This window comes from Paroedura picta, chromosome 7 (genome assembly GCF_049243985.1).
Source record: "Paroedura picta isolate Pp20150507F chromosome 7, Ppicta_v3.0, whole genome shotgun sequence".
Classification (NCBI taxonomy): Eukaryota; Metazoa; Chordata; class Lepidosauria; order Squamata; family Gekkonidae; genus Paroedura; species Paroedura picta.
Window position 1 is genome coordinate 50,316,318 of NC_135375.1, and position 26,115 is coordinate 50,342,432.

A 26,115-nucleotide genomic window follows, 5' to 3' on the forward strand; every position below is an offset into this window, starting at 1 on the left:
AGCCTTCCACCAACTTAAATGACTCTTTTGTTGGGAGGAAGAGCCACTACAGTTGGAAGAAGACTGCTTGGAGAATGGTTGGGTTCACTACAGTATAAAAATGTGTTCCTGAGAAAATGTGTAAACTGCCTTGGGCCATATTGGAGGGAGGTATAAAAATCTAAGAAAATTGATTAATTAACATTGCTCATTTTTTCTATTCTGTATTAATTTTTATCCTTCTGAATTTTGTCAGTGGCCTTGTAGGTATTGCTCTGGATGACTTTAGCATAAGTATTCTGGATGTAGAAACAAGAAAAATCGTTAGAAACTTTTCAGGGCATCAAGGCCAGATAAATGATATGGTAAGATTATATTTGTGTACAAGTGTATATGAGATTCACAGGGCATGGAAATTCTGCCCCTACAAAGTGGCCACCATTTTAACTTTCCTGTTGGTTTCCAACCCCCCCCCCCTCCCCAGTCATACCGGAGTAACATATTTCAAGGTTCTTGTGCCTCAGTTCTGGGCAACTGCACCATGCTGACTGTGATGTCTGATATGCTAGTAGGCATTTTCCATTTGGGAGGGGTTAAAGGTCACCCTTCTGCTTGCTTCTGAGTTTGGGAATTAACCCATGTGAATAGAAAAATCCCCTATATCTGTGCACAGCCTAATGTATAGATTTTTCACCCTGCAGTTTTGGGCCACGTTCAGAGTTGGATATAACATTGGAAGGTTATTTATATTATTTTAGATCTTACAATTTGGAGCTTAGACAGAGGCAAATCTATGCCGTATATACTCACGTATAAGCCGACCCGCATATAAACGAAGGTACCTAATTTCACCACAAAATGCTGGAAATTGACTCACATATAAACCAAGGGTGGAGTTTGGATAGTGGCTTTTTCTCCTTTCCTCCCCTCCCATTTTCGACAGGATCTTTTTTCCCCTTTTCTTCCCACCTTCCTCTTCCCTCTTTCCCTCTGACCACTCTTGCCTTTTTATATCCAATCCTGTGCTCCTTCCCTTCTTCTTAGCTCAGTGTTCTGTACCCTCTACTTTCCATTCCTTCCTCTAGAGGTGTTTCCTCCTGCTCTCTGTTCTCCCTCTGAGACAGAGGCTTCAGAGCTTCCTTCAGCAGCAGCAACACATGCTAGCCTTGTGCTAGCCTCGTTAAGGCAGTGAGAGGGGAGGCGGAGACTGTTCTTTCCTTCCCCTTCCACTGTCCCTCCCGGGCTTGCTGTGTCTCTATTTCTTCCTGTCTCTGCTTCTTCAGTTAAGTATACTTGTCTCCCACCTCCGCCCTCCTGTCTTGTCTGGCAGCATATAAACCGAGGGGGACTTTTTCAGCTTTTAAAAAAGGGCTGAAAAACTCTGCTTATATGCGAGTATATACGGTACACTTGCATAGTTTGGGAGCTCCTAATCCTAGGTAATGAAAATAAAGAGATGTGGATCTGATTATTGTTATACAGTATAATAGATGTTTAATACCTGGGAAAATTGAAGCTCTTATATGTTGCTTACATGCTTTTTTGGTGTATTTTTGGGCTTTTATTTACCAGTTTTTCTAAAACTACATTTTTTCTTCTAGACAGTTCATTAGGGGACATGAGTGCATACTCTCATCCCAATTCTGAGCTTAATTTACTTAATAGTAAGTTCTTTTGCCCTCTGTTATTGTGGGTGATAGTGGTGAAAACTCTAGTCAGTTATTTGCCATCATGTATAGGGGAAAAAGCATCTAAAAAACCGATAAGAGGCACTCAAGTTTACAAATGCTTATTTGTTTTCATGAAACATGAGTACTGATAACTTTACTTTTACATTATAGCCAGTGGTGTCTAGCGTACAGTTTGTTTTAATTTTACTTTGTAGCATTATCTCATTTCATTGCAGTAATTCATAAAAGCCAAAATAAAACTGTCAGTGTTCTCTTGCTACCTCATGACCTATTAATCCAATTTTGATGAATAATCTTTCATTGTAGACTTTCAGTCCTGATTGTCGTTGGCTAATAACTGCATCAATGGATTGCACCATCAGGACATGGGATCTCCCGTCTGGATGGTAGGTAAATTTAGAGATTACAGATTGCTGTTGCACTTGTATTGTAATTTAAGTCAGATCTGTGGAACAGAAAATATGTCTGAGGGGTCCCTTTAAGTATCCAAACCCACGTACAGTATTTCTACCCAGTAACAGTATTTTTAACTTAAGGCAAGTAAGTACATTGTTAAATTTATTCTAGTCCATGACTTTTCAAAATATCCTAAGTGCAAAAACTGTCCCCAGGAATTAAGTTGATTGTATAAACGGTAATGACTGGGGAAGGCACTGGCAAACCACCCCATATTGAGTCTGCCATGAAAACGTCACCCCAAGGGTCAGACATGACTTGGTGCTTGCACAGGGGATACCTTTACCTTTTATCCATGAATGCCCAATAGATCAGTGGTTCCCAGCCTTTTTGGTATGATGAGCCAGAGCATGCACAGATCAATAAAACTGCAAAAGATTGGGGCCCATTTTCACAGGCCACAGACCCCCACAGGCTGTGCAACCTACCTTTGGTTTGAAGTGCACAGGCAGTAGATATTTATTTAAACCATTTAATAGCTGCCTTTCTGCCTTGTAGAACTCAAGGTGGCTTACTATATATATATATACACACACACACACACACATATATGGAGCCTCTTGTGGCGCAGAATGGTAAGGCAGCCGCCTGAAAGCTTTGCCCATGAGGTTGGGAGTTCAATCCCAGCAGCCGGCTCAAGGTTGACTCAGCCTTCCATCCTTCCGAGGTCGGTAAAATGAGTACCCAGCTTGCTGGGGGGTAAACGGTAATGACTGGGGAAGGCACTGGCAAACCACCCTGTATTGAGTCTGCCAAAAAAACGCTAGAGGGCGTCACCCCAAGGGTCAGACATGACCCGGTGCTTGCACAGGGGATACCTTTACCTTTACCTAGGTCTGCCTGATTCTGATTTTTTGTGTACCTATCAACTTAGTGCCTTTAATTGGTGGCATGCTCAGGAGATCACCTTTCCACAGTCTTAACAGGCCAGTAACAAATGGGACTAGGCAGTCTTTCAGATACCCTGGTACCAAGACATATAGGGCTTTAAAGAACAAAACCTACACCTTGAATAGGATTTGGGAACGGATCAGTAGCCAGGGTAACTCCTGTAGTATTGTGATCACATGCTCCCAGTAGCTGGGCCTGACCAGCAGTCTAGCAGTCTAACATTCATGCAGTAGCTGCAGCTTACAAATATTCTTCAAGGCTAGCCCTGAATAAGGCACATTGCAGTTGTCCAGCCTAGATGTAACTAAGGCATTGATCACTGTTGCCTATATTTGATTGAACCAGAAATGGTCACTGCTGTTGATGTACCAGTCAGAGCTGGGCAGAAATGTAAAAAGATGTTACAGTAGGACTAATATATAAGGTTTCTTATGGATTACCAACAGCTTTGACCTTGAATTCTGAAAATCCAGAAAAAAATATATTCCTAGGCTGCAAATGTTACAGTTTTATACTTTGTATCAAAAGCTATGTTACTTGAGACACATTTTACTTATATTTTTGCATACAAGAGTCCACCCCTTAGTCATTTCCCCATCTCTATTTTAATTTTTTCCTTTGTGTGTGTGTATTTCCTGGACTCATATGCCCTTCCTTGATTGGGATGGGGCGAGACTCTCTTAGACAGTCAGACCATGTATCTGGTGATTTGAGCTCAGCTAAGTTTTGATCTCTTTTCCATGAAGTCATATTTCTTCCCTCACTGACAAGAATCTAGCTCTTAATTCATCTCATGCCAGCAGGAAAATTAACCAGATTACAGCACTAGATAGGCACTAGCTATCAAACCCTTCTCCCAGGAAGTAATTTTTCTTAGAATTTGTCAGCAGAATGGCTGCTGCCAATGAGGTGTGTCCCCTTATGCAGAAGGTTATGTGAATCACGCAAGTTCCTGGCTTCATTCAAAGTTGATGTGATGCTGGCAGTTGAATTTGTGTCCTTTTAACTGGATACAAGGACCAGAAATTTGTGACTGGGAGCCAGTTTGTGTTTCAATGCAACAGATAATCTTCTGTTGCTTTCCTTTGCCTGGCAGCCTTGAAACTGTCTTTCTGCATTTGCTTTTGCCCAAATCCCATTGTGGCTCCTTGACTGAGCCTGTGTGCAGTTTAACCCCCAACCCCAAAGTTGGAGTGTGTCAGCCCTTCCAGGGCCAAACTACCCAGCTGCTCTATGCCTTTTGTGCATTGCAGCAGCTTTGGCGCAACTTTCTATCATCTTTCCCTGACTTAATTTTTTATATAGACCTCCTACCATTTGGGATGCCTTTCTTATGAGAAAGTGGTTACCTTTTTGTTTTTTACACTACATCTAGTCTTTTACTAAAATCTTTCAAACTCCACTGGAGGGAGGGTATGTCTTAGACTTGTATGCTGTTCTGGTTGCTCTGTCCCTGTGAAAGGGTGGTAGGCTGAAGGAAATAATGGGGAGGAAGACTTCCAGCTTCTTCCAGAGTAATAACACCCCAATTAATTGGTTTATAAAAGTCCAAAATTACTGGATGTGGTCACAATGGTAAGCTTTACCCAGGGGGCAGGGGGGAAACAGGGCAGTCTCCTACGCAGGAAACAGCCTCTTCAGCTGATCCCTTTCACTTTAGGTCTCCCTCCTCTGCTTCTGCCTGAACCATGTGAAAGAGTATTGAGGCTAGTCAGTAGTTCCAGATGAACTCTTGTCCAGTACTGTTCTTCAGTTGATCACTTGAGTGCTTCCACAGAGTTTTCATATTTTTTAGATTTGTGAGATTACTTCATTTCACTTTCTCCCCACCCACCCCCAGCATTGGAGTCCCAAACTGCCCAGAATCCAGTCAAACCTGCTACTCATTTTTTACACCTCCATCATGCCTCATGCTGGATAATGTCTAACAAATGAGGTGGGATTATTATATCCCCAAAGACGATGATATATAGAAGATTGCTTAATTAATATGCTGCATTGATTCACTCACAGTACTTCATAGGCAGATGGTTGTTGCTCTACATGCAGCTTTGTGGAATGAATGTATTCTTTTGATCTCTTACAGACAAAATAATTAAAATCATTATCCTTTATGTCTTCTGAGAGTTTTTGTGTATATTTCTTTCTGTTTGGGTGTCAGTAGCTCCATAGTTCCATATTTTTGTAGTTCAAAGAGGGAGGAAAGGTTTTTATAATTCACACTGAACATATTCAAACTCTTAGGTATAGTTCTTGGGATGCTGATCATAGTTTTTGGTATAGAATAATGATAAGAATGGAGTTAATCAGGCTCTCTGCAAGCAGCTTAAATAGAATTTTAATGGACCAATAAATTCTGCTTAAACCATGCTAGCAAGTATCACAGGAAAAAACTTAAGTCAAAAGAGAGCTTAGCTACACATGATATTTTATTGGATTATTTGGAGTATATACAGTTTCACATCTACTGTTAGTGACTACATCTGCTTTCAAGCATTATATACCAGCCAGCAATGGAAACTTGTAATCTATTATGTGAAAATATTCTATTTCTCTTTGTAGCTTGGTAGATTGTTTCCTGTTAGACTCAGCAGCTGTGAGCATTACTATGTCTCCTACTGGAGATTTTCTAGCTTCTTCCCATGTGGATGACCTTGGAATTTACCTGTGGTAAGTTCATGTGATTGAATCATTTCATCAAAGGGCATTATATGTTTAAATGTTAGCCTTTTAATATAGAAACTTCAAGAGCAATCATTGGTTAAAAGATAATGGAGATTGATGTGCTGACCTGCCAGGCTGCACCAACATGGCTGGGCAGTTAAGTTGGAGCAGAGAGCCTGCCAAAGGCCAGGTCCAATCCGAGAGGTCGGGAGCCAGGGAAGTCAGAGTTTACTGTAGGGCAGGGGGCGTGATCAGGCAAAGCTGTGCCGTATCTGTTCTTGGGTATGGGTGCCAGATTCAGTGTCAGCAAGTCTGTTGTCACTCAGGAGACATACACAGCTTGCTGCTCCAAGCAAGGAGGGTGAGCGCTGGTTGGTGGAGTTGAAGTGAGAGTCTCAGAGTGGTCCCAGTCTTCAGGGAAGTCTTTCGGCAGGGGTTCTTGGAGAGTGCTTGCGGTGGCTCCCCTCAACCTCGCTACAAGAATGGATGGCACCTGGAGGCAGAGGGGTGGGAACAATATCTGATTGTCTCTCAATGCCCCAGAGAGTTGCACAAGAGCCATCTTTCTGTATAGAGCTGCCTGCTTTAGGAACTCTGTCCACTGAACTATATAACATCTTTAAGAGACAACAGCTCCATCTGGTGACCATCCTATGAATAGCAAATGGTCCATCTGTGCTCTCTACTGAGGCTGACCAAACAGAGACATTGATCCTGAGAGGTCCTTAGGAAGATTGGTATTCTTTCTCTCTAGGGCAGTCTGGCCACAGTGAGAGGGTGCTGCTATCAGAGTTGGTAGAACTACAGAAAATCTGGAGGCCACTATGGTCTAGTTAAGTAGTCTGATTTTAGTCCAACGGGAAGGAAGGGCCTCAGTCATTCGGTTGTCGACTTGAGTCCCTGAGCTGGGGTACTGGGGAGATTCAGTAACACCCAAATAATATTAATTGGATTATAGATAAGATTAGGGTGGGGAGGGAGTTTTATTCCAGTTATAAGTAGCCTGAGGGGGTAGTTAGCAGTAGGAATTTGGTTTAGGGAGGGTTAGAGGGGCTATACTATTCTGGACATTCCAGTAGGCCAAGATGGATGTTTGAGGGGTGCAGACACAAGGAGGGGTCCCAGCAGGGTTGAGGGTTCCAACCATTGGAGGCTATGGCAGATAGGGTGGTGGGAGGAGGCAGGGCAAGAGAAGGGCTGAGAGAATAGCTTGGCTGAATGGCACCTGGCCTTGGTTTTACACTGGGCAGAGGTATTACGGCTATGTTCACAGCTCTTCTAACCTCTGTCCCATTCTTAGAAATGCTGAAGCGGAGGCTAGAATAGTTAATCCAGCTCCAACACTGATGCTGTGCAATGCCAGGTCAATTTACAACAAATCTTCAACTCTGCAAAATTATTTGCTGAGCGAGATGTAGATATGATATGCATGACCGAGACCTGGCCTTCATTGTGTCCACAAGCTCACACCCAGTGCAATTATTTAGGGTAGTGCAGTCTCTTACTGTCCTCGAGGAGGGTCGCCAAAACACTTTGCAGATAAAGCCTCTATGTTCCACTGCGACCTGTCCCCCACACTTGTTGCAGTACGGGGACTGGAAACCCCTTGGTCATCTTGGGACAATATGTTTGATGGCTTCAGGCAGCTCTCTTAAACCAAAGTGGGCAAGTTGCTGGGCTCAAGGAAGGTGACCTTCTTGACTCCTGTTTTTCCTGGTTTCTCAAATCACGCGATGGGGCAATAGGCAATAGGCAGCCTGCTCCAGGAATAATAATAATTATTATTATTATTATTATTATTATTATTGAATTTGTTACCTGCTGCTATCAGCAAGCTGTCTTGTGGTGAGTTACACAATAAAACCCCACATAAATACAGTTAATAACTCCCATTAAAATACAAACTCTGGCAGCAAAAAACCTATCCTCCCCTCTCCCCCCAAAACTATCCCCCTCTTGTTGCGCCATGCTGGCAGTTCACCACAAAGTGATGGACTGGCCTGATGGTTTCTTCTGGAGGGGCCCATCCGATCTTCCATGCCCTGGCCTCAACCATAGACCCAGTGAAAGAGCTGTTTTACAGGCCCTGCAGAATGCAGAGTTCCCGCATGGCCCTCAGCTCTTATGGAAGCTCAACCGCAGGTTGGGGCCAGGACTGAAAAGGCCCTCTCCCTGGTTGAGGCCAGGTGAGCTTCCTGAGGGCCGGGGACCACCAACCAGTTGGTACCGGCAGAGTGTAAAACTCATGTGAGTGCAAACTGTACCTTGTTTCCAGCAATCCATGGCCAAGATAAAGGTGAAAGGGAAATCCCTTCCGGTGCAGTCTCCACCCCTGTGGGGGGCATAGGGTGATAGGTGGTCCCTCAGCAATGTGGAGCCCAGAGCACGAAGGGCCTTGATCTTCAAAAGCATTTTATCATTTGGAAATGGAATGTGTGATTGCTATCCAGAAAGAATGTCCAAGGTCCAATGGGGGGGGGGGGCATGGAATTAGTTCCATGTTTCTTCGGTATCCAGTCCAAAGTAATGCAGACTTAGCTGACATTTCATTTGTGAAACCTCAGTTCTGAAGTTGTACCCACAGAGGACGGGATCACAGAGGATGTAGAATTCCCCCCCCCCAAAAAAAAAAGTTGATTGTTTTTGTCTCTCCTCCCCCTCCCTCCAGGTCCAACCGTTCTTTGTATTCTCTTGTCTCGTTGCGTCCACTTCCAGCTGATTATGAGCCTTCAGTAGTAATGCTGCCTGGAACCAGTCCAGCTGAAGGTATTTATGTGTGTTGCTGGATCTTGCCATATTTTGTTCCAGACCACAAGAGAGAACTTACTTAGCTGAACTACTTTGTCGGTGTTTGGCCAAATAAATGTTGTCTTCTGTGTATAAAAGTGTATGCATACACACATGTTTGTAATAATCAGCTGTTTTTCTGTTTATATTGATGATTTCACTTATGTAGATTCAGAGACTGCATTCTCCTAGACCAGCCAGTATAATGGAAGAGGTTATGTTAAGTATTTTATCAGTGCAGTGATGGACCATAGTTGCCACAGTTTTCCATTTAACTGAAACCTTACTTAAGAGACTTTGAAATAGAACTGTCATAGTTTTGCAATGCTTGTTAGCATGTACTGCAACAACTGCTTCAGTCACAGATACTGAACACTGATTTACTTCATTATGGTATCAGTCTCTCCCCATTCCCTGGGTTGGGACAGTTCATTTAATAAGCGTCATAGTGAAATTAGTTAAAACCCCTAGTTAAAAGGTGATATAAAAATCTAATTACTGGCCAAGTTCTGTCTAGAAAATGTCATCCAGAGTGCCTATCCTGATAACATGTTGCCGAAAACACAATTTATGCAAAATTGGAAACAATCCAGATTTCATGTTGTCACAAGAGTGTAAAGACTTCTCTAGAAGCATAACCTGTAGTAGATTCACAGCTATACCTTCTGAGAGCCTTTATTTTTTTAAAAAAAGAAAATATTTAGCCAGACCAAGATTATTATTTATTACATTTCTATTCCACTACTTCTCCAAGGATTCATGGTGGTTTTCAGAATAAAACCATAATAAAGGCACCATAAAACCCATTCTACAATATCCCCCAGCAGCACAACAAGATAGGTGAAAATTCTCTGAACTCCCCCTGGCCCGCCCCTAGGCAGGGTTCGCAGATGTTAATGCAGGGACCCAATCCCACAGAGGGCCTGATTAGTCTTAACCCTGGCCTCATCCAGAGACCTAATGGAAGAGCTCCATCTTACAGGACCTGCAGAACTGTGGAAGTTCCAACAGGGCCCTCAGGTAGGGGCCAGGACCGAAGAGGCCCTGGCCTGGGTCAAGGCCAGGCAAACTGCCTTGAGGCCAAGGACCTCCAGCAGATTAGCACCTACAGAGCAAAGAACCCAGTGAGGAGCATAAAGATACAAGCGGTCCTCCAAATAGGTAGGGCCCAAGCTGTGAATGGCCTTAAAAGTTATCACCAATATCTTGAACTTGGATCTGGGCCAAAACTGGCAGCCAGTGCAGCTGCTTCAGCATAGGCTGGATGTGGGTCCTCCAAGATGTCCCTGTTAGGATCCTGGCAGCCACATTCTGCACCAGCTGGAGTTTCCAGGTAAAGGACAAGGGCAGGCCAGCATAGAGGAACTTACAGAAATACAGACTAGAGGTGAGCGTTGCATGGATTACTGTGGCTAGACAGTCCAGGGACAGGTAGGATGCTAGTAGCCTTGCCTGGCAAAGATGGAAAAATGCCATGCAGGCTACTCCTGTAACCTGGGCCTCCACAAAAAGGGAGGTATCCAGAATCACCCTTGCCAAGAGCAAGATGTTAAGCTGCACCCCAGCCAAGGTAGATGAGCACACTTTCTAACCTGCCCCTTTCCTGCTCAGCTACAGGACCTCAGTCTTGGAGAGGTTGAGTTTCAGGTGACTGCTCTAACCATCCAGCAACAGATTCCAAACAACTGGCAAATGTATGGGGGGGGGGGGAGTTCAGGTGGCTATCCATGAGGAGATAGAGCTGGGTGTCCTCCACTTATTGGTGTCAACCCAGCCCATAACTCCGGGCCAGATGTTAAGTAGCGTGGGGGCCCCTGTGGGACCCCGCAAGGGAGTCGATAGTGGTGAGATCATTTCTCCCCCACACACACACCCTCTGTGTCCAGTCCCAGAGAAAGTAGCACAGCCACTGGAGAGCTGTCCCCTCAGTCCTGACTCCCTCAAGGTGGTGGACCAACAACTCATGGTCAGCCACGTCAAACACGGCCAACAGATCAAGCATCGCAAGGATGGCCGAACCACCTTACTGGTTTAAATGCTATAAATCATCTTCAGGTCTGTTGTAATAATCTAATAAATAAATGTGAATGACACGTTTCCTGTACGACCAGGGAGCAATAATAAATTTAAAAAAGAAGCACTCGGGCTATATCAGGTCCCCTTTACCCTACAATCCCTAGTCAATAAGAAAAGACTCAATGAGAGGAGAAACCCCTGAGGGACAACCAGGTATTTACTCTGTATAAGTAGGAAGCCCTTGGCCAAGAAAAATTGGTCATTTATAAGCCTCAGGTACGGAATTGCCAATGTGCATTTCTGTCTGCTGCAGTATGGCTTGAAATGAGTATTCTCAGTCATTGTCTCTGGCTGCAGGCATGTTCTTCACAATTTGTCTTGACTAGGGCTGTTTTACCCTCTGCACAGCATTGTAGCTGAAATATAGTTGTGAAGAAATAATTACCCAAATGTTCTGGACTATTCCCTGGTCACCAAGTTTTTCTGTCTTTGGAATATATCTTTTTCCCCCCTGCCTGTTACAATTCAAAGATGCAGATGTTACAGAAGAGGAAGAAACAAGTGATGAGATGATAGAATATGATTCTCCAGAGCAGCTGGGAAACACACTAGTGACCCTTTCTACATTGCCGGAATCTAGATGGAAGAACCTACTTAATCTTGATGTTATTAAGGTAACATGACTATACCATACATTAAAAGGCTTCTGATCAGGAGTTGTGTGCTACTGGGTTGTTTTCTAGCAGAAATGGCAAAGAATTGGATTTTGAAGCAGGGACCTCCTTAGGGCTTTGTGTAAAACTGGCCGTTTAAGGAACCTCCTATTTATGCTCTTCTTTTGAGATCTATATTTGAATCTTCTCTACTGGAGACCTGCAACAGACTACTGCAGCGTGTCTCCGTTTTTGTAGTCTAGCAATGTTCTGTTTTGAGCGTAAATCTGGGGAGCATGCTGTTTGCTGTTTACCCTATACCCGGGGTGGCTGCAGTTTTGCTGTTCCCAGTGGAATTCAGAAGTATTGGAGCCCCTCTGCTCTCTCACAGGCTGCCTTGCTGTCTTCTAATGGCTGGATAAAAAGTCAGTCATTAAAACCTTGGCTCTTCCTAGCCCCTTTGGCTTTCCTAATTGATTCACACATAAATCTGGACTCTGGGCAGGGGGATTGACAGACATTGCTGAGTGGAAGCTGGTTGCCTAATCTGAGCAGGAGGAGGGTGTAGTTCTTAGTTGGTGGCTCTAGAGAGAAGTGAGAGCTGGCATAAGGGACAGTGGTAAGTGGTTTCATGGAGGTCGAAGGGAGTGATGTGTTAATGGACCCTTGTGTAATAGCATCTGTAGCAGTGCAGTGTTACATAGAAACATTTTTTTGCATTTTATTTTGTACCTAAAAGTACTTGTCTGTTATACAGAAGTCTTCCTAGTTTTAGTGTGTGATACACACACACACCTTTCTTAGTACAGCAGTTGGGCAGGGCCACAAAGTTTGCCATTAAAGGGGGTGATAGCAGTGACCTGCAGTAACTTTCGAATTTCCTTTGGGGTTCTCAGGAATAAGAACTACTTAAAAATCGTTTGATACTAAATCTCTCTAAATGTGACGCAGAGTTCATTTATGTTTCACATTCAAGTAGGGTATGTTGTATTAAACTTTCAGATGCTCTCATAGCGAGAAAATGAAATTGCATTCTTAAAAGTTAACAATCCAAATAAGAAAATATGCTGGTGTAAAATCTCTCATTGACAGAAAAAGAATAAACCCAAAGAACCACCGAAAGTGCCAAAATCTGCACCATTCTTCATCCCCACTGTTCCTGGTCTCATACCACGATATGCTTCTGTTCAACAAGAAAATGACAAGGAGAAGGTAAAAAGGGTCCTGTTTGTACTAAATATCTTCTTAACATAGAACATCACTATATTAAGAGAAATATAGTGGTGCAGGGTGGTGGTGCAGGGTGGTAAGGCAGCCAACATGCTGTCTGAAGCTCTGACCGTGAGGCTGGGAGTTCCATCCCAGCAGCCGGCTCAAGGTTAACTCAGCCTTCCATCCTTCTGAGGTCGGTAAAATGAGGACCCAGCTTGCTGGGGGGTAAACGGTAATGACTGGGGAAGGCACTGGCAAACCACCCCGTATTGAGTCTGCCATGAAAACGCTAGAGGGCATCACCCCAAGGGTCAGACATGACTCGGTGCTTGCACAGGGGATACCTTTACCTTTATATTTCTCTTAGCCATTTCAGTCCCCCTTAGAAGTAAGTCTGATGAAATGTATTACACCCCCTCTTTTCCTCTGCAAGAGTACATGCCTGATAGAGTAAAGCAGTGGTGAACCTTATTTCCTGGTTTAGGCCTCTCCTTCATTCTACAGAAATTTATTTCAGTTTTGATCTCTATTACAACTTCTTTGAAATCTCTTAACAGCACCGTTAGTGGGTATGAAAGGGATATTGTCGATGAGTATCTCATGTCTGACCTCATGTCACATTCCCTTTGAACTGTATCTGTCCATTTTGTCATCATACACATAATAACAAATACACGGAATATACTGCAGAGACTAATAATATAAATAGGTATTTGGAGCTGCCAGTCCACAGAAAATACTTGTTTTGATTTCTTCCATTTGTTTTTGTCGCAGGTATGTATTTATGCACACAAATGTACATCTAGCCTGAAATAAATAAATTTGAGAGGGTGTAATAATCTTATAAATTGATGTGATGCCTTTAAACTGTGACAGCTGCATCCTGCCATTTTTAGTACAGTTGTTAACTGAAGGATGTCTTAATTCAGTGGAAGAAATTCTCAAAAATGTGAACTAATTTATATATTATCCATAAATTCCATCTAAGTATATTGATATGTAAAGATGATTTTTCCCCATGCATTTCAAGTGGCAAACTATGTTTTCTATATTCCAGTCAAAACTAGTTAAACTTGGAATGTTGGCACAAAAATCTGAATTCCACATGCAACTTGAAGAAGCCCTGAACAAAAGCAACTGTAAGTTAACATGAATCATCAAAGGAAAGAGGTGAATTCTGACTTTTTGGTATAAAGAACTGGCTGAAAAAACAAATTGACTTGAAGTAAAGTTTGAGATAAATTATTATCTTTTATTCAATCTGCTAGGGATGTCGTTTCTGTAAAATACAGTTGTATGCAGAATCCTTGAGTTCAGCGAGAAATACCATCCTCATAATCATGTTGCTTTTATGGTTGGACCATATTGATGGGTTAATGTGTACCTAGGCTGAATAAACAGCCAAACAATTGAAAATAACCTTTTAGTAGACTAGGCCCCTATTGCCAATATACAGTTCTTGTCAGACTTTGAAAAAGAATATCTTCTTGTATAGGTGGATACTATTTTATTTATTCGAAACACTTTGTATTACACACCCATCACAATGCTCTTGAGAGTCAATATATAATAGTTGGTAGGAGGAGGTTGGGGAAATCTGGGTTTGAATCCCTATGGTGAATATCAAGGTGAATATTATAGAACAAGTAAGGATCTACCACATTAAAACCAGCAGCTCAACTCAGTCATGAGTAAACAGAATATGTAGTTATAAACCATTAATGTGGGATGTTCTCAAATTAGGCAAAGGGCAAAACAGCCCCGAAACCTGGAGACAAATGCATCCTCATAGCTGCGCAAGTAGCTATGTTGAGGGAGAATAGCTATGGAAGGGAGGAATTTTGATCAGGTTCTTAACTCAACAGCCTGAGCTGATTGGTAAATACTAGAAAATGATTCTGTATAGTTTGTGTTCTAGTAAGTTTCTTTCTAATTACATACATACATACACAGTACTTTTTCTTGAGTCCAAAAATATAAAACCATTTTGAATGAGACTACAATTCCTGATGTAATTACGTCAAGTTTGGCATAGAAAAGCCCTCTTGAGTAATTCAGTTTTGCATAGATTCAGGTGGATGACAGTGTTGGTCTGAAGTAGCAGAACAAAATATGAGTCCAGTGGTAAAGACCAATAAAGTTTTATTCAGGGTGTGAGCTTTTGTGTGTATGCACACAAAACTTTGCTGGTCTTAAAAGTGCCTTTGGACTCACATTTTGTTCAGTTTCACATAGTTTGCAGAAAGCCAGGAGAGTGGCAGGTCATCCCATAAGGTGGAGGTAGTAGCTGATTTTGCCCATTTGCAGGTTGATATTTGCAAAAGACCCTGCTTAGAACTGGGAAGTGATTGTGGTGGATCATGTAATATGATAATCCTTTGCTAAAAGGGCTACTCAGTTTTTTGGGTTCAGTTGTAGTTCACAAAGACATTGGAGAAATAAAAATATCAAGGTTAGTAATTAATGGTATATTATCTTTAAACCGCCCGTGGCGCCACGGGCGCCACGAACTAAATAATTCGCTAAGCGGTGTAAAGGTGGGATTAGTCCGTGATGAGGAAGGGGTCCGGATTGGACCCTTCCTCACGACAGACAATCGGAGGGACCAATCGGCAGGCGCTTCGTGCCTGCCAATTGGTCCCTCCGATTCGCAGTTCCTCCCGGCCTGATGCGGCGAGAGGCGCTTTGCGCCTCTCGCCACGTCAGGCCGCCGCCCGAGAGAGCCCCTGGCAGTCGCGCGAAGCGCGGCTGCCGGGGGTTCCCTGCCTGGCGGGCTGACGCCCGAGGGAGCCCCTGGAAGTCGCGCGAAGCGCAGCTGCCGGGGGTTCCCTGCCTAGCGGGGGTTCCCTGCCTAGTCAGCCCGCCACCAACAAAAGAAGCTCACCGCCGCCGACCAGCCCGTTGGTGCGGTAACGCCAGGGCCCCGCGCAGACTGCCCCTCAGCACCAGCCCCACCGCAGCCATCTCAGGTCTGTCCTTGGCGGGGAAGCGAGGCAGCCGAGCCCAACGCGAACGCGCCGACGACTTCGGTAAGGCCCTAGCGCCCGCTGCATTCCCCTGCAGCGGGCTTGATTACTAGTAAGACATAATTTGGATATTATGACACAGTTTACTAATTTGCTGCTCATTTACTTTCTCCTTATATCTGTACTTTCATGATCCCTGTTCTGTTGTGTGTTGTCTGAGGAAGAGTGCATGCACTCAAAAGCTCACATTTTGAATAAATCTTTGTTGGTTTTATAAGTGCTATTGGGTTCATATTTTGTTGACCAGTTGATGCTGTACCCTTATTTTCATGCAACGGCTGCTTTTGACAGTGTGCAGATGCTTCAGTCTCATTTGAGTGCTGCAGAGGTAGATCAGCCATTCAGAATACTCTGATATTGAATGCTCGGACATATGATGAGCTCTAACAGTATTCTTTATGCTCTGACAGATGAGTCTTCACTCAGTATTCTGAAGGACATGGGACCGGCTAATATTGAGATAGAGCTGAGAGGCTTGTCTCCTGATGGTGGTGGCTCCATAAAGGTGATGCAGAGCTTTCTAAGAATGATTGGAGCAATGCTGGACACAAGGTGTGACTTTGAGCTGGCTCAGGCATATCTTGCTTTGTTTCTGAAGGTAAATGTACATTTTTACATACTTCAGTGATGTTGCCGGTGATATACAGTGACACTAATTTGTCCAGAGTAGTCTCCACTTTGAATAATTAAGACAGATATTTGGGAACTGGAGTAGGAGAAGCATTTCACAGCATTAATTTTCCCCCATTCTATTTTGTGCTATTTATTCAGTTATCCATTGTGCTACCTCTCAGGGGGTGCAGAAAGAAGTAGATCCCAAAACAATATTTGAAATTATATGATTGTTTTAGTGGGTATTTGTGAAACTTTGGCATTACTTTAGAGGAGCCATCTTGGTGTAGTGGCTAGGAGTGTGGACTTTTAATCTGGTGAGCTGGGTTTTCTTCCACGCTCCCCGCCATGCAACCAGCTGGGTGACCTTGGGATCACCACAGCACTAATAAAGATGTTCTGACCGAGCAGCAATCTCAAGGCTCTCTCAGCCTCACCCACCTCACAGGGTGTTTCTTGTGGGGAGCGGAAAGGGAAGGCTAATGTATGCCGCTTTGAGCCTCCTTCGGGTAGAGAAAAGCAGCATATAAGAACCAACTCTTCTTCTTTTATATTTAAAGTATAGCAATGATAGGACAGTAACACATTACCAAAGTGGTCCTAGAGTGTATGTCCTACAATGTCTCTAAATAATTAATATTATGTTCCATTTCAGTTACACCTTAAAATCCTTTCTTCGGAGCCAGCTTTGCTGGCAGAATTATCCAGACTGTCACCCCAGCTTGAGGAACTGTGGATCCATTTACAGGCACTTTTCAACCAAAGCCTTTGCATTTTAAATTACTTGAAGACTGCTTTGTTATAAAGTGCTTTTGTTCTTAAGAATCAAGATGTTAAATCTTTAGTACCTTGTGTAAAGCTTATCTCTTGTAATAATGGATATTATGCATTTCAAGTTTTCAAAGTACAACCTGAACAGATAACTCTGTTTTATTCCAATTTGAATAGAAATGTGTGTTTTCAAGAATATGTGTATATAAATGACCACAATTCTAATTTAAAATAACATGATTTTGTATCCAAAAATAAATCCAAACTTCTTTTTAAAGAATTAGTTGTGTCCACTGTGAGCTTCATAAAGAAAAGTATAGTTCTTTAAAAATTGTGAAAGGTAATGGATGAGTGCAAGGACTCTTTTGTTTATTGTATAGACTTGGGCAGAATTCACAGGAAAAATCGTGTAGTTCTGTGGTTGAGTTTGCATTGGCACTGAACAAATCTGTGTCCAGTTTCCCCAGCAGCAGAAAATAGGTAGAAAGAGAGATCACATGACACCAACAGTCACTTCAACGGCGTATTCAGCAACACATTTACCACCCCCTGCTCCCGTCTTTCCTGACCACAGGCATTCCCCCCTCAGTGTCCCGGCACAGAAGACACGTATTCCTGCCACTTTCTGTCACCATCTTCATTCTGACCAAGGCACGGCTAGCATGTTGAGAAGGCAGACGGTGCATCTGACTAGTAAAATTATTTTTGAGGAGAAAAATTTCTGTTTAAACACAGGACCGTGTCTTGGAAAAGAAAATCCTGATTCATATTTCTGTGAGTCAAGTTTTGGATTTGTAAGCAAAAATATTGGCAAAACACTTCTTCATTTTTCTGCTTGCCATCTGCTGCTTCCCCCCATCCTTCAATTTTCCAATTTCAATCTTCCTTTCATTTCCAGTTGAGCAAGAGAGAAAGGCTGCAGATGAAGCAAGTCCTTTTCCATCCCTTTGTGGTGTGATCTCAACGCCCATAAGCTGCAAGTTAGTCAGTTGCTCACCAGCCAAAAGTGGAAGCAAGTTTTGGATGCCTGTGGTTTTGGTGCCCTGCTGAATAACGGATTAATGTTAACATTGAAAGTCCCCCAGCCAAATACAGAAGAGTCTGTTTTGTTCATGCCTGTACTCTTTTATATCTGATTTTCCTCCATTGCCCCCAGTAAGGAAACAAGGAATTTGAAAGATTCATTCGACCTTTTCCTTCTGTTGAACACTACAGATGTCACTATGAATCCCAAATTCTGTTTTTTTCCAGTCTTTGAAGTGTTGGATATTAAAGGCTAAAGAACAAAAGTTAGTTAATTGAGAAAAATACAAAGGAAAATGTTAACTTCCATTCCCACCCCTGGTTGCAGTTGTGCACCAAGCTGAAGGATTTGTTTCTCTTCTATAGTTGTGTTACAGTTTCTAACGTATATACACTGGTTCCTCTGCTTTGGTTCCCCTGCTCCCTCTCTGCTATTCTATAATGAACTGAACAGTACAGAAGTAGATATTTGCAGTGGATTTTTAAAAGAAAACCACTCTCATCAAACAGGACTAATTTTTTATGAGTCGTCTTTAGGAGGAAGCTGCACATTAAATTGATACGGCAATTAAATTTCCATTATGCCCTAAAATGAAGGATGACAACTGTGCTCTCAGGCTTCCATGAGAGTGAGTAGTTTGGTGACAAGATCTTTATCTGGGCTTCAAAGGAAGCTTTTTGTGAATGTCATTATGGTATTGAATAGACAATTTGGGGAGGAGTATTCCAAGCACTCCTCTCTGATGATTACTGATTTGTGAATCAACTGATAATTCATCTTCCCAAATATGACAGTAAATATCTTTGTTAAAATCACAGGGTGATGTACTGAATTTAAGGCTGTGTTAATGGAATTTTTAATCTAAGCAACCCAATGCTGTCTTAAGTCACTGTTGCTTTTTTTTTTGGGGGGGGGAGGGTTGGAGATGGATGCATTCCACAGTTCAACACTGTGCATGAGCAGAATCAGCATTGGGTGCAGGATAAAGCACACAATGAACTCAAGGTTACATATATGGTTCTTCCCTTCTCTATTTTATCCTCTCAGCAATCCATGTGAGGTTGATTAGATTGAGAGAGGAGCCATGATTATAGGTTACAGTAAACGCATGAACCCTGTACAGACAACCTGCCAGTGCATTTACTGACCATGCAAGGAGGGTGGCTGGTCATGAGAGTGCTGGTCTCTGCACACAGTTGCTCAAGCCATCTGCTCTGCGCAGCTGTTCAAAGGAAGCATCTGCATGTATGCTCCTTCCCTGTGCTTAGCTACCTGGAGAAAGCAGTGTGGTTGATCACCGGGAGGAAACATTTGCTTTAACACTGCCTGTATTCATTCTGTGCGGACAACTTGGGCTTGGCGATGAGGCCCGTGCACTCATGCCCACGCTTCCTTCCTGCATGATCAGTCAAAGTGCAGATGGATCATCTGTACAGAGCCATAGGCAATATAGCGAGTTTTGGATTTGCAGTAGACCTAACATCAGGAAAGAGGTGTGTGTTAATGGGGGAGCACTAGGGATGTGGCGTGGGAACCAACGGGGTGGCATCAAAATCTTTTGTTATAGCAGCCATCCTTAACTTGTTTTGACCATGGTCCTTTTAGGAACTCTTCTCAGTAGGCTGGCCACTTGTGCAATGAGCTAGGCTAAGAAAGGCCTAAGTCAAGAGTGAACTAACTATACTAACTGTATCCTGTCATATATAAGCGAGACAGATTTCTTTAACATTCAACCAAGAGAAGCATATGCATTCATTTTTTTCCCTTGAATATATTAATACAAGCACACATAAAGGAACAAATTACTTTTGTTTTTCTTGATAAAGATCAATCTTTCTAGCTAGAGAGCCAGCTTGGTAGTGATTAGGAGCACCGACTTCTAATCTGGCAAGCTGAGTTTAATTCCCCACTCCCCCACATGCAACCAGCCAGGTGACCTTGGCCTTGCCACAGCGCTGATTAAGCTGTTCTGACCCAACAGTGATATCAGGGCTTTCTCAGCCTCACCTACTTCACAGGGTGTCTATTGTGGGGAGAGGAAAGGGAAGGTGATTGTAAGCTGCTTTGAAATTTTTCTTCAATTAATGATGTAACGTGATAAAAAGGTTTGCTTTATCAGTTCAGTTACCAGAGCCCCCCATAAATCCTTTAGATTCTCCTAATATTGTTCAATCTGTGGCCCCCTTCAAACATGGCAGGGACCCCCAGGCATATAAGAACCAACTTTTCTTCTAAAATGTAGGAGAGGGACTATCTATGTAAGCTGCTGTAGGTTCCTTGGAGGAAGGCCAGGCTAAATGTGCAATACATGTGAGTCTCTGGAGTGAACATATGACTGTGGAGGATATTCTATGGCCACAAATGTTTTGGCTCCTAGAGTCAGCTGCATACATGTATTTTAAAATGAGCAATTGAAATATGGTTTCGTTTATTAAAATTGCAGTAGTAGAGTAATGGAGTGTATTTTGTTTTGGAACAAGCAATAATACTGAGTGCTATCTATTACCATGTTGCTGGATATCAATGACGTTTTCTCATCTCTTGTAGATGTAGTAGCATATGCCTTAAATTAATTAATTAATTAATTAATTAATTTTGTTTATGTACTGCTCTCTTTTAGGGCTCAGGGCAGTTCACATAGAACATAAGAAACTATACAAGAAATACAATCCCCATTGGCTATCTGGACTTCAGATGCAAGACAGATATTGTTAGCCTTGGCCTGAAGAGAGCCGGTTTGGTATAGTGGTTAGGAGTTTGGACTTCTAATCTGGCATACCGGGTTCGATTCTGCGCTCCCCCACATGCAACCAGCTGGGTGACCCTGGGCTTGCCACGGCACTGATAAAGCTGTTCTGACCGGGCAGTGATATCAGCGCTCTCTCAGCCTCACCCACCCCACAGGGTGTCTGTTGTGGAGAGAGGAATGGGAAGGCGACTGTAAGCCGCTTTGAGCCTCCTTCGGGTAGGGAAAAGCGGCATATAAGAACCACCCCTTCTTCTTCCTGAAAAGAACTGAAAGTAGGTAGCTCAGTACAGAAAATACTAATTCCTTTTTAGAAGGCCAGATGGACTTGCTTTGTCAATGCATCACCATTTGGGAGTGGCCCACACCAGCTGCAGGGGGGATAGTTTGTTTCTGTCTGGATTTCATAGAATCATAGAGTTAGAGGGGACCTCCATGATCATCTAGTCCAACTACTGCACAATGCAGGAACTCACAACTACCTGCCTACCCATAGTGACCCCAGTTTCATGCCCCAGTCATCTCCCCCACCAAAAATCTCTAGAATCCACTCTGGCCAGGAGGGAATTTGCCTACCATCCCACAGTGGTGATCAGCAATTCCCTGAGACTGCAAGGAAGGGCCACAAGAGACCAATACTGGCACATCCCTTGCTGCCCACCCACTCATAAACTGCATAAGTTCATAAAATCAGCATTTCTGTGAGATGATGACTATCTAGTCTCTGCTTAAAAACTTCCAAAGAAGGAGAATCCATTACATCCCGAGAAAATCTGTTCCATGACGAACCTCTCTAACTGAATCTGACTGGATCTATGTATTTTGCTTGACCTGGCCATTTTGTAATACTTTCCCCACCTCTACCCTGTGTTCTCCTTCTCTTTGAAGTCATGCTTACATATTTGCGTTCTCAGGTTAACTTGACCCTGGTTCATGTAAATTTGTGCCACAATAAATATATTAGTTTTTTTAAAAGCCACTAGAACACCTGACATTTGCTGGCAATGAATGGATAATCATGACTACTTTCTGGAATTTTTGAGTGCTTTTCTTACCCTAGCAAGAAGCCATGAATTGTAAGTTTCTGTGAAATCTCAGAAAGAGGCTATAGAATAGAACAGCAGAATGATCCTCAGATGTGTACAGCTTTCATTTTCTGATGTAAGATTCTATATTTGCAGCCTTTGGCCAAATGTGTCCTTTTACATTATCAGTCATTTTTATCTTCACATTTTTTGGGGAGAAAAGTTTCCTTCCTTCATTGTTGGTCTGAAGTTGAAGAATTTTCATTACATTAATATAATATTTCTCTAAGAAATATTGCTGCCAACTGAAATCACAGAAACCTCAGAAGTCCTATGTACCATGCAGGGATAGTCAACCTGTGGTCCTCCAGATGTTCATGGACTACAATTCCCATGAGCCCCTGACAGCATTTGCTGGCAAATGCTGTCAGGGGCTCATGGGAATTGTAGTCCATGAACATCTGGAGGGCCACAGGTTGACTACCCCTTGCACACTGAATATAAATGCAGCAGGTTTCAAGCTTGGCTGGAATTTTTCCTCTTACCTGAAAGAAATTGATTTTAGTGGCCTAGTGGGATATTTGTGAAGCCATAAAGACATTATAATGAATGTGATAGAGCCCATTTTTCAGTGAGGTAGGTGAGACTTCAAATCCTGTCTTTAATTTCTAGTTATCTTTTTTCTCCATAGGAGATAAAACATATTTTGTCCAGTGTGGTAATAATACCATTTATCCAACTGGTAGAACACATACAATGAATTTCAGTAGGTACCAGTTTTGGGTTTATAACTTAGTATAAGTGTCTAAGATGTCAATATGAAAATCAGGATTTGGGGGAAGGATAATCAAGCAGACCACAGCTCTTATTTCAACAATCTTACAAGAGGCCAAGTTATTCAATAAATTCTAACAAGCCAATTTATCTTGTAAAAGAAAGCAATGACAAAAAATGTGTTAAAATGTTCTAAGATTAAAAGCAACGCAAAAGTAAAATAAGTTTGCTGAAAATGTATGATTCAAGACTTTAGATCTATTTCACTTAGTATAACTTGGTATACTGTAGAAGCATAGACCATTTTCTTACAGTATTTATGGGATATAGTCACGGATCTCCAGACCTCAAACAATCCAACAATGAGAAATAGATACCTGCCAGAATGCACGATTCCTCTGCATAAGCTACAGAATGAGGTCACGGCCACTTTGGGGCCCCAGTTTTAGTGCTTACCAAGCACTCACCAGGCTGTGAGTTTGAAACTATCAGTACAATGATTTCTGCTTTACCCTGCCAGCATTCCCTATCTGTGCTAATAAATCCCCTCCATGTAAACCACAGAAGGAACAGTTTTCACTATGGGCTAATTCACAACTACCTGACCAGGCTAGCCAGATCTCTGAAGATAAGCAGTGATGCCCTAATCAATATTTGGAAGGGAAACCACCAAGTAACACCAAGATTGTGACATGGAAGCAAGCAGTGGCAGACCACTCATAGAATCATAGAATCATAGAGTTGGAAGGGGCCATACAGACCACCTAGTCCAACCCCCTGCTCAATGCAGGATCAGCCCAAAGCATCCTAAAGCATTAGACACTCCTGAATGTCTATTGCCTTGACAACCCTGGGCATTTTCCATCACCACCAATTCACAACTACTATATCTGACTTTCTAGAAGTTATCTATGTGTACATTCTGCTAAGCAGTTCAATACTATGCTTGTTGTCAGCAATGTTTTTAAATGTTTTGCATACGTGTACCATGTAGCCATCATGGATAGCATCATCTTGGTTCCCACTCAGTATTACAGGAACGGATGCTTTTATTGTTTTGGATTTGAGTTCCGCAGGACCAACTTGCTTTTCCAGCAACCACACAGCGACTGCAACGGACTAATTTTTAAAACCATGAATCAGGCCCCTCCTGTGCTTTAGAAATTAGTTCCCTTCAGTAGCTGTATAGCTGTGAGAAAGTGAGTTGGGTCCAGGCCAGCCTCAGCCTGAATTATTTAAAATATTAGAGCTAGTCTGGTCCTTAGTAAGGCGATTCCAAAAAGTGTTGGTACATTTGTACATTTTTCTAAAGTTTTTCCTGTCAGGTACAACAGCCTTTCTCCAGCTCAACAAGATTACATCTTGTCAACCGTTCCAAACTTGTGAAATCCCCACCCCCACCACAGACATTTACCAAAGTCTCATAGTGCCATACTTAAGAGAATCATTCCCTTCTAAACCCATTTAAGATTAGGATATAACTCTGCTTAGAAAGGCATTGTAAACCTATTTGTCAACAGAGTTGTAAGCCTTAGTTGATTCACTGGCGGGATCCAGATTTAAATGAAGAGGATGGGTGCTCCTTGTGAAGGAGGGGGGGGGGATGCCATCATATCATCTGCCTGCTCGTAGCACCTCCTCTGCCTAGCTCACTTGGCTGCAGCGCACGGGAGGATGCAGTGGCTCCTGCTCCCTGCCTTATGCCCAGTTTTGCTTATCAATTGTTTGGGATTGCTTCTGGTTCTCTCAGGCTCCCTGGAATTACCATCGACTCCAGAGGATAGAAGCGGGGCCCTAGAAAACGGACTGACACAGCATTAAGGTGGGCCTGAGAAACACTGCATCTGGTATCTCCATCAGATAGCTGTGGAAGCATCTGGCCCCAGCAGAAAGGGATTGGGTGACTGAAGGAGCCGCCCCACCCACTAGCATGTGGGACAAAAGCCTCACAAAAGGAGAAGAGCTCCCTCAAAATGGCAGCCATTTCCTTGATCTTTATAATTTAAAATAAATTGTTGTTGTTATTAGATTTTTGTACATACCTGGGGATGACCCAATTCTATATACGCATTTCCTTACTCTCTATTTACCCCAGCGTATGGATTTAATGATCACCACCACACAGTTCAAATTTAGATATGATTTTTTTTATTATGAGCCACTTCAAGCATATTTCATGAAGTATAGAACTAAGAATCTAAATAAATATTTTTTAGCCGTATGAACTAGCCTTACTAAATAAAAAGGGGCTTGTGGTATCCTGCAACAGAAGCCAATCTTTGTTGTCATGACTACCAAGTCTAGTGGAGTTTAATGTTAAAATAAAGTGAATTTTCATCTAAGTACATGAATATTTGACAGCCTGTTGATGTTAAAGTGTGATTGAATGATAAAGTAGAAACGTGCAAAAACTAAAGATTAATTAACCTGTCTATAAATGTATTAAAATTTCACATTTGATATTTTCTAGCTTCCATTTGCATGATATGGAAGGATCTTGCACAGGAATATATTATAGATCTCTTTCCCTCTGGCTGTATGGGTCCTATGCTACGTGTGTCACTGCTCAGTATGAGGAGACAGCAGGATACTTGGAGAGGCTTGCGGACAGTTTTGTGCAGCGATTAGAGTACCAGGTTAGGATCTGGGAGGCCTGGGTTCTAATCCATTATGTAAAACCAAAACCAAAAAAGGAACACAACCCAACCTTTACAGGTAGGAACTCAGAAGTTGAGCTGTACAATAAAATAATGTAAAATGGTAATTATTTATTATAGTGCACAATTAAAAACAATAAAAACTATACAGAACTAACAGCACATAAGACCAAATGCGTTTCGACCCTACCGAGTCTTCCTTTTTTCCTGACGCACATGAGATACACTCTCAGCACAGAATTGTATAATAGCGAAGAGTGGGGAGCCTAGGCATATGCCATAGGAGGCGGTCTCCAAAAAGTCTAAAATTTACATATACTGGTTGGAGCCATAATTAACAGATCCCATTCAACCACTCAGCTACACTTTATAATGAGTTTAGACATTTTATATAGAGTGTATTGTTACAATTCTGACCACTGAGGAAGACCCAGTAGGGTCAAAACGTGTTTGGTCATATGTGCTGTTAGTTCTGTATAGTTTTTATGTAGTTTTTTAATTGTGCACTACAATAAATAATTACCATTTCTAATCCATTATGTGCCATGAAACTTGTGTGGTCATTCACTGCCATAAAACAGAACCTACCTACCTCACATGTTTGTTGGGAAAATAAAAATTGAGACTGGAATAATAGTAATATTGCATCCCAACCTTCCTGGTAGATTAGGATGGGTGACATCATGAGTTAAAACAATTGTTTAAAAACTAGTAAATTCATTAAAACCTTATATACAGAATTGCATATGCTGCCATGAGCAATTTGAGGGGTGGGCAGGATAAAATAAGGAAGGAAGGAAGGAAGGAAGGAAGGAAGGAAGGAAGGAAGGAAGGAAGGAAGGAAGGAAGGAAGGAAGGAAGGAAGGAAGGAAGGAAGGAAGGAAGGAAGGAAGGAAGGAAGGAAGGAAGGGGTCAGCTAGCTTGGGTTGATTGCAGCATATTTAGGATCACAGTGGAGGGTACTACTCATATACAGTAATCCTCCCCATCCTGATCTCCATCTGTGGAAAGGAATAGATATTTTTAATTAATTGGCAGCATCAGTGTGCTAAATGAAGGCCAATTGTACAACTGGCAATGTCCCTTGCCCTAAGGATTATGACAGCATACTGAATCTAAGTTTGTAAATTA

At 42.4% G+C, this 26,115-nt stretch overlaps 1 protein-coding gene across 1 annotated transcript in view; it reads left to right on the forward strand.

Annotated features, from left to right (window-relative positions):
* Positions 1-17,038, forward strand: part of WDR36 (WD repeat domain 36) — a 51,583-nt gene extending 34,545 nt beyond the window's left edge. The window contains exons 15-23 of the mRNA XM_077347764.1: positions 236-344; positions 1,977-2,056; positions 5,580-5,687; positions 8,350-8,447; positions 11,016-11,158; positions 12,230-12,349; positions 13,407-13,488; positions 15,786-15,973; positions 16,643-17,038. Coding sequence (XP_077203879.1) covers positions 236-344; positions 1,977-2,056; positions 5,580-5,687; positions 8,350-8,447; positions 11,016-11,158; positions 12,230-12,349; positions 13,407-13,488; positions 15,786-15,973; positions 16,643-16,792 — 1,078 coding nt within the window. The 3' untranslated portion in view covers positions 16,793-17,038. The remainder of the gene's footprint in view (positions 1-235; positions 345-1,976; positions 2,057-5,579; positions 5,688-8,349; positions 8,448-11,015; positions 11,159-12,229; positions 12,350-13,406; positions 13,489-15,785; positions 15,974-16,642) is intronic.
* The last annotated feature ends 9,077 nt before the right edge of the window (positions 17,039-26,115 follow it).